General features: G+C 40.0%; 1 protein-coding gene across 1 annotated transcript; it reads right to left on the bottom strand.

The window, feature by feature from the left end:
• Positions 1-707: 707 nt before the first annotated feature.
• Positions 708-7,906, bottom strand: commd1 (copper metabolism (Murr1) domain containing 1). The gene is given in 4 exon segments (XM_040004264.1): positions 708-1,216; positions 3,911-3,928; positions 3,930-4,202; positions 7,700-7,906. Coding segments are annotated over 4 exon segments (573 nt in total). The 5' UTR covers positions 7,874-7,906; the 3' UTR covers positions 708-1,108.
• Between the last annotated feature and the right edge of the window lie 1,536 nt (positions 7,907-9,442).

Raw genomic sequence — 9,442 nt, 5'->3', positions numbered from 1 at the left:
GCTTGTCTACCACTACTATGTCCAGTTGGTTGCCCACCACCATTTATGTCCGTCTGTACCTGGAAGTCCGACAGATGTTCCTGTACACTATGCCGCCCACTAGATTATGGCGTTCCATGTATACCCTGCCTGCTAGCATCTTGCATCCTGCTGTTATGTGCTGGATTGTCTCACGTGCATCTTTACACAGCCTGCACCTGGGGTCTTGCCTGGTGTGATAGACCCCAGCCTCTATTGATCTTGTGCTCAGAGCTTGTTCCTGTGCTGCCATGATTAGTGCCTCTGTGTTATCTTTCAGTCCAGCTTTGTCCGGTCACTGGTAGGATACACCCCATGTAATTTATTTTACATGAATTAAAAATCTACTTTAGTCATTTTAACTGAAGATGTCACGATTAGCATTAGTTATAATTTTTTTAGCTAATTACTGTTTGGGAAATATGCTCCTTGCTACCAGATACAGTTAGCATGTTCATACAAACAACTGAATGTAATAATACCCTAATTTGATACCTGAATCTGTCTAATGAAAGTGGCACATTTCTGATTTAGTTTTGTCAGGCTGTAGACAGTTGAAAGAGTTTCCAATTATTACTTCACATGTAGTTTAAACACAGTTTTATCCAACACCATGGCCATGAAGGTGATGCTGAAGGAGATAGAGATTAAAAAAAATATTAATAGTAAAAACAAACAAAAAAAACAACTTAATCTTTCGGTCCCTTTTAATAATAATAAAAAAAACAATTACACGTGGGATACTTCTTATTTAGTTTTACAATATCTACAATTATATTGTAATACATTGCTTTTGTTCACTTTAGTTTCATCGCATTTCTTATTTCTCATAATCCCAGAATCCCAAAGCTTTGCAAACTATATTGCAAAAAGAGGAATAGTTCTTCTTTAATGGCCACTTATTCTCAGAGGACGACCACAAGTATTATCTACTAGAATTGATAGTGGTGTGTATACCTGTACACGTACACACCACTTTCATTTCTGATAAATCTGTGAGCAAGTGGAAAAACTTTGCCTCAACATAGCACTCTTAGTCACAGTTATCTTTCTGTCTCTGCTGTTTGAGATAAACTTTCAGGAAGTACTTTCAGGTACTGTGAACAATTCTGTCGATGCTCTCCTGGATGTCAGCCATCTTCTTCAACACTTGATTGACTTTGGTTTCATCAAACTCCAGACACACAAACTCTGAGTCCTGAGAAAGACAAAAGAACGGAGGTGTTAGAGGCCGGTGAAAGGATTGAACATAATGGGTCAGCAACTAACGATATTTCCAAAAAGAATTTAAATATTATTTTCCAAAACAATGATTCAGTCTACTTCTTAATCAATAAATAATTACTGAAGGAAGCAATATAATATTCCCTGCACATCATTCAGTGATTGCGGATAAAAATAGAAAAACTTTGTTTAATTCCTAGTGTGAAGCTGAAGAAAAACAGGGGATTCTGCAGTGATGATGGGCATCCTATCATTAGGCCTTTTCTGGGATTCAAGACTTGAAAGACACCTTAGCAATTCATTTCGCCAGTTACCAGTCTCCTCCACCTTCTTCCTCAGCCTTTGAGCTTTTATTAGCTACATTTAAATTGACTTGAATGGGGCAATAATACTGCTGAACAGTAGTTCAGTGGCATTGTGCACATTGAGAGTATGTGCTGCTCTGGTCTGCCGATCTGCTTTCTCTGAGCTTAGGAACCTGCAGAAAAAAATACACCAAAAAGAATAGACTCCTCAGTGTCAGCAGCTGCTCAGCGGTACAGCACATTAAGTCATCTTAAACTATGTTTCATTCTGTATCCAAAATACATGAAAAACAGTCATGCAGGCTTTGGCATTTACACCATGGTTGACTGAGCCACTTCCTGTCAGGTCATTATGCATTCTAAATCAGACAGCAAGTCATAGGAAATGACACCAGCATCAACTCTACACATTAACATCAGCTTTGTATGGTGCTAAAGCAATTATTTGACTGCAGTCTGTACATCCATGAGGACATATAGCATACCTAGTTTGGTTCCAAATGTGACAAGAACTAGAACTACAAGGGTACTTCATGATAAAACAGTAATAGTTCTTGCAGGTAGAAGAATCATAGCTGCACGTAAAAATGCAGCTGCATGTATATACTGCATTATATACATGCAGTATATAATGTATATGTTGCAGAAACTCAGAGGACCAGAAATCCTGGTAGTCTGGACATTGCTGATTACACACACACACACACACACACGTTGCTATGGTCATGTGGGCTCATAGCAACATAAATGTGATTTCCTATGACTTTTACTGACAAATGGATTTCTTCACAAAGCAACAACAGCTTAAATCAATCCGAGGCAAAAAATCAAAGCCATAGACATGATCCAACTTTTAAATTCTTTACAGTCTCTTTATGTAGAGGTAGAAGTGCCTGTGGCAGTATAGATTTGGGGATTTTTTTTCTATTATTATAATATTGAATTGTTTAAAAAGCAAATATCCAACAGTGATCCAAAATTTAAAGGAGAAGGCAATGCTCCTTCTCCTAAATCTGAATATACATTTGAATACACTACAAAAGTAAGCTAATATTACCAATTTTACAGAACTTTTTTTCAGCTCTAAAACTGTTCAGGGCACAGAGTAAATTTAAACCTCTCATGGGACTGAGGCTCACTAAAGCTATCCAGTACGGCCACACTGAAACCTGCTCTTTCAGCAGTCGTTAATTAGACAGAATGACACCACCATGAGGTTAGTTCCATAATGGCCTCTCCGTTTCACCCCAAAGGTTACAGAACCAGTTATGGAATGGATATCAGTCAAATCATAAATGGGTACTTAGAGTTGATGTTGCATAACAGTAAATGACAAAGCTATTGCTGTCAAACTCTACTGGACAGAGTATAGTTACGTCCCACCCATATCGAAAGGGCAAAACAATTCATGACTCTCCTCTGGCTTTATGATGTGTAAATGCGCTTACATGTCCATTTGAACTGCTAGCAATAAACTCATAAATGTGTGGAGTGCTGCAGTAAAGAAGCGGTGCGGTGGTTAGTACCATACCCCACAACAAGAAGTTCCTGGGTTTGAATCCAGTCTAGAGTCTTTCTGTGTGGCGTCTGAGACTCAGTATACCTATATTTATATCTCTAATGATTTCAGGCTACTAAAGGCATCTTAATAGTGTTTCAGTCCTTTGTAACATATTATAGCCCTCACTTTTCCCCTTGAGCTAATGTCATTTTCAAAATATGATCATTTGTGCTCCAGCTCTGCTTTGAGAAAATACTGTTAAACATCCACAAACTCAAATCCTGAAGCATAATTAATTGGCATATATAAAAGTTTTGGTTTTTCTAATGTGATTGTATGTCTTGATGCATGAAACCAGCCCACTCTAGGGATACATCTTTCACCATCTTACAATGCTGTGATTGCAGCCATTCTCCAACTCTCTGTAAATGGTACTCATGGCCATTGATCAGTGGGCTTTGATCAGTGGTCATGAGAATTTGCACAATTACGATGAAGGAACTGACCTCCCAGCCCATTGTTCCCTCAGTGGGCTGGTTTCAGTCATTATGCAAATGTACTGTTTATAAGGTTGGGGAAACCTGCAGTCAGCTGAGACTGAAGAAGTCACCTGGATGAGTGACGAAACGTTTCTCCCACTGAAAACGCTACGTCCAGATGAACAGAATAAACTTTTGGAGATAATGGGATTGTACTATTAAAAAAGTCATTTAGGATACTTTATAGTTTTAATTATGGTGGCACATTTATTTTTAATAAAAATGAAAACAGGCGAACGTAAATTAGCACCTCACTACATCCTTGGAAGCTAAGAATGATAGTTTGCGTCAAAGAAAAAAAAGAAACTGGAACTATAGCTTACTTGTCCTGTTCTGCCGAGCTTCGAGCTCCACCAGGGCGACTGGGCCGCTGTGAGCTGTTCCCCGTCTGCTGGCTGCAGCCTGGAGATCCACTCTCCAGGAAAGGCCCCTGAGGCTGGGCTCCCAGCGGCTATGAGCCACCAAACTTTCCTTAACTCGAACTCGTTGGCTCTTCCAGAAACGAGAGAGTGCAGCGGCCTGTTCAGCGCTCAAGCCACCACCACCTTGTTTCTTGGTCTTAGCTGTGAGGAAGGCCTCCAGCTGGGCATGGTCCATGTCTGCTGTGGCGATGGACTGAGAGATGCAGAAAAGAGGACGATGAAATTCAACACAAACCTGGAGCTCTAATGTCTTGTAATCATATCGCTACAGCAGTGTCGTGTGGTGACTTTTATGAAAAAGGCAAGCAGTTTACTTTAATACTTATATAATACTACTAATATTAATAAATACTTTGCTTCATTTTAAGACTTTTTAAGGACCGGTTTATTTTTATTATGACTTGATATAAAATTAGAACTTAAAGAGTGTGTACTTTCTTTTTACCTTTACTGTTTCCAAAACAAGAAGTATTTTCCCCATGACATTTATTTGGAAGCCCCATGTAACCAAAGTAAGAATAAAGTAAGTTTGGGTGCATTTTAACTGGACAGTGTATTCGGTCTTTCTATACATTCAGACAGTCTGTACTTTTGACATTTGTATTTTCCCTGTTTGGGCAAATCTGCCCCGAAAAATACATTTCACAGGCACTTCATTTGTTTCCAAAAAAACCCCAACTCCTCCACAACAAAAAAAAAATATTTTGGGCATTGTAGGTACTGAGTAGGATATTCATGTTAGTGCTGCCCCCTATTGACAAAAGAGAAGAACCAGTGGAAAAATTACAAACCAGTAAATGATTTGTCACCCTCACCTTAAACATTACAAAAATAATAATACATTTTAAATGTTTTAAATTCTTTAAAATTTAAGACAGTCCAGTCAGGATTTAGCTATTTTATCTGAAAACAATGTGTTAAGCTGTTATTTAATGGAATATTTCTGCCTAGCATGGAGTAAAAACATTAAATGTATTTAAAGACACTAGTCAAACAAAAATCCATTGATAAAAACATAGAAGGAAAAGGAGGAAAAGAAAAAAGAAAGAGTGACATAATAACATTTAAAGTTATAAGTAATAAGTCTGTTTAAACAGCATTTTTATGAGATTTTTTGAGATATTTTATCACGGCTGTTACAGTGGCTTGCAAACTTGAACTTTTCCACATTTTGTCACATTACAGCCACAAACATGAATCAATTTTATTGGAATTCCACAGGAAAGACCAACAAAGTGGTGCACACTTGAGAAGTGGAACGAAAATCATACATGATTCCAAACATTTTTTACAAATAAATAACTGCAAAGTGGGGTGTGCGTAATTATTCAGCCCCCTGAGTCAATACTTTGTAGAACCACCTTTTGCTGCAATTACAGCTGCCAGTCTTTTAGGGTCTGTCTCTACCAGCTTTGCACATCTAGAGACTGTTCTCTAGGTTCTGTCTGTCAGTATAACAAGAAGTCGGCCATCTTGGATACAACTTTTGTTTTTTCAATAGGAAGAGGGCCATGTGACACATCTAACTTATTGGTAATGTCACAAGAAAAACAATGGTGTGCTTGGTTCAACGTAACTTTAGTCTTTCATGAGTTATTTACAAGTTTCTCTTTGTTCACAGCCATTAACATGTCGAAGAGGTTAACACGTGAAGAGCGGATCGAAATTGTGTTGATATCTGGTGAACGCAGTAACCGGGTCATTGCAGCAGATTTCAATGCAAGACACCCTACGAGACCACCCATCTCCCATGCTACAGTTAGCAAACTGCTTGCTAAGTTTCGTGAAACTGGTTCAGTGTTGGATTTGCCAAAATGTGGATGCAAGAAAACTGTCACTAATGAAGAAACATCAGTGGCTGTCCTAGCTTCATTCAGCAAGAGCCCACAGTGTAGCACTCACCGCACGTCACTGGAGAGTGGCATTAGTTGAACATCCCTTCGGCGGATATTAGCTATTCACAAATGGCACCTTTACAAACTCCAGCTACTGCAGCATCTCAACGAGGATGACCCAGATCGGCGCACAGAATTTGCAGAATGGGCAAAACACAAATTGGAACAGGACCCTCAGTTCACGCAGAAGATTTTGTTCAGTGATGAGGCAAACTTTTATGTAAATGGTGAAGTTAACAAACAAAACACCGCTATTGGTCTGATACTTACCCACATTGGATGGATCCCTCCAAGACTGTTGGAGCAACAAAAGTGATGGTTTCAAGTTACGTTGAAACCAAGCACACCATTGTTTTTCTTGTGACATTACCAATAAGTTTGATGTGTCACATGGCCCTCTTCCTATTGAAAAAACAAAAGTTGTATCCAAGATGGCCGACTTCTAAATGTCCACCATGGTCACCACCCATCTTGAGGAGTTTGCCCCCTCACATATACTAATGTGCCACAAACAGGACTTTAATATCACCAACCATACCCATGTTATTACGGTGTATCCATATAAATGGCCCACCCTGTATCTTTTTCACTGTGTGTATTAGAGAAAATCCAAATTAAATGTATCCTTTTACATCGACTTCTTATGTTTTTATATAGTCATTGAACAAATATGATGCACAATCATTTCAACCTAGAAGAAAATAGCTCAAAGAAATCATTACAAGCCCAAAATTACCATGACCGTGATGAGAGTATGTGAAATTCTGACAACAACTGTATCAAATGTTATGTTTTTTAAAGTTGCAAGAGTCTGCATCAGGGCATCAAGAGATCGACTAAATTATTTTTTTTTTTTTTAGAAACATACCTACTATGTGTCAGCCTCTTGCCTGATTGTTGACACCAGAATTTCCTACAAAGATGAGTTGTGTAGCTTTATATGCACCAGGGCTGCTGTCTTTGGCATCATGTAGTTATGAAAGTGATGGGCTGATAGTTGTGTGGCTTTTCCTCACCAAGTGAAAATATCAACCCTGACCATTAATTGCATCATTCACAACATAGAACTTGTGGTCCAAGATGCTGTCAGATGTTAAAAATGGCCTGTATTTATATTGCGCTTTTACTAGTCCCTAAGGACCCCAAAGCGCTTTACATATCCAAATTGGAAATTATTCTTTTATGATTATTCTTTTTCACCCATTCACGCACACATTCACACACTAAGGAGCTGACATCCCCTACCCCCAACATAGGTTAGCCTTATGTTGCCTTGTACATAAAATAATAATTTCCAATTTCTTCCTGGCAATGAGGCAAGCAACCCGTTTGACTCAATCATTGCTTCACTTGTACTGGAAGCAACCCAAGGCCAAAGTACTGAAATAGCATCGAAACTACAGAAAGCTGGATCAGTAGGTCCTGACTTTAAATGCTGGGAGTCCAAACATGGCGACACTCATCCATAAAAAGAAAGACAGTTCATTTGACAGATGTGTTCATGAAGACTTCTTCGTTCGGCCGCTCTTTTAAGAGAGAAACATTCGGACAATGTTCTGAGTTGCGTTTTAACAGATATTCTCACGGTGCCTCTCATTAATGTGTGTTTGTTTGCGTGTTGTGCATTTCTGGATGGGCACAAGCATGCACTATCACGCAGACGCAACCCTTTCTCCTAAACTGAAGTGAATATTAGTGAAAAGAGCAGAATTGCTTGGTCTCGACTGCCACTTCAGCATCAGGAGCATCAGGAGCATCAGGATCATCAGTAGTGCAGGGTGCCGTGTTGCATTACCTTTAAAAGGCCTTTCATTTTGTCGTGCAAAGCTGTGAACTCGTCTGGCGACATCTCGGGGTAGAGCTCGCTTTTCAGCAGCTCCTCTGTGATCTCGCTGTTGTTGTAATATACTTTCTGTGCGATTCCATTTAACAAGCTGCTCAGAGACTTCATCGCGTCTACTTCCGCCATGTTTGCTCTTGTGGTCACATGAATTGCAGTACAACACGGCATTGTGGGACTTGTAGTTGCAGATTCCGACGGCAGCGCTTGACATGTATCGTTTCATCCAAGCCTCCTAAAGCGAACATCAAAAACTTTGCTAGACAAATTGTGAAAAATCATTTTCAGTTACAAGGCCAATTTACCAGATAAAATGAAGCAATTGATTTATGTTAAAACGAGCAACATGCTGAGTTTTATCAGATGTTTTGACAGTGCGCATTAGTGTGGATTTGAAAAGATTTCTACATTTGTGTGTGCATAAGCACAAATAGGAGTATTATGCACATATGAACATAGTCGTGCATATATGAGCCCATGTTCACTGAGAAGGGAAAAAGGTGATACAGGCATGCTTATGTAATATATACCGAACCAAAGTTAAACTACAGGGAGTGCAGAATTATTAGGCAAATGAGTATTTTGTCCACATCATCCTCTTCATGCATGTTGTCTTACTCCAAGCTGTATAGGCTCGAAAGCCTACTACCAATTAAGCATATTAGGTGATGTGCATCTCTGTAATGAGAAGGGGTGTGGTCTAATTACATCAACACCCTATATCAGGTGTGCATAATTATTAGGCAACGTCCTTTCCTTTGGCAAAATGGGTCAAAAGAAGGACTTGAACGGCTCAGAAAAGTCAAAAATAGTGAGATATCTTGCAGAGGGATGCAGCAGTCTCAAAATTGCAAAGCTTCTGAAGCGTGATCATCGAACAATCAAGCGTTTCATTCAAAATAGTCAACAGGGTCGCAAGAAGCGTGTGGAAAAACCAAGGCGCAAAATAACTGCCCATGAACTGAGAAAAGTCAAGCGTGCAGCTGCCAAGATGCCACTTGCCACCAGTTTGGCCATATTTCAGAGCTGCAACATCACTGCAGTGCCCAAAAGCACAAGGTGTGCAATACTCAGAGACATGGCCAAGGTAAGAAAGGCTGAAAGACGACCACCACTGAACAAGACACACAAGCTGAAACGTCAAGACTGGGCCAAGAAATATCTCAAGACTGGTTTTTCTAAGGTTTTATGGACTGATGAAATGAGAGTGAGTCTTGATGGGCCAGATGGATGGGCCCGTGGCTGGATTGGTAAAGGGCAGAGAGCTCCAGTCCCACTCAGACGCCAGCAAGGTGGAGGTGGAGTACTGGTTTGGGCTGGTATCATCAAAGATGAGCTTGTGGGGCCTTTTCGGGTTGAGGATGGAGTCAAGCTCAACTCCCAGTCCTACTGCCAGTTTCTGGAAGACACCTTCTTCAAGCAGTGGTACAGGAAGAAGTCTGCATCCTTCAAGAAAAACATGATTTTCATGCAGGACAATGCTCCATCACACGCGTCCAAGTACTCCACAGCGTGGCTGGCAAGAAAGGGTATAAAAGAAGAAAAACTAATGACATGGCCACCTTGTTCACCTGATCTGAACCCCATTGAGAACCTGTGGTCCATCATCAAATGTGAGATTTACAAGGAGGGAAAACAGTACACCTCTCTGAACAGTGTCTGGGAGGCTGTGGTTGCTGCTGCACGCAATGTTGATGG

Source organism: Simochromis diagramma, unplaced genomic scaffold (genome assembly GCF_900408965.1).
Source record: "Simochromis diagramma unplaced genomic scaffold, fSimDia1.1 OVJJ01000565.1, whole genome shotgun sequence".
NCBI classification, from domain to species: domain Eukaryota; kingdom Metazoa; phylum Chordata; class Actinopteri; order Cichliformes; family Cichlidae; genus Simochromis; species Simochromis diagramma.
This window is presented reverse-complemented; position numbering and strand designations above follow the sequence as displayed.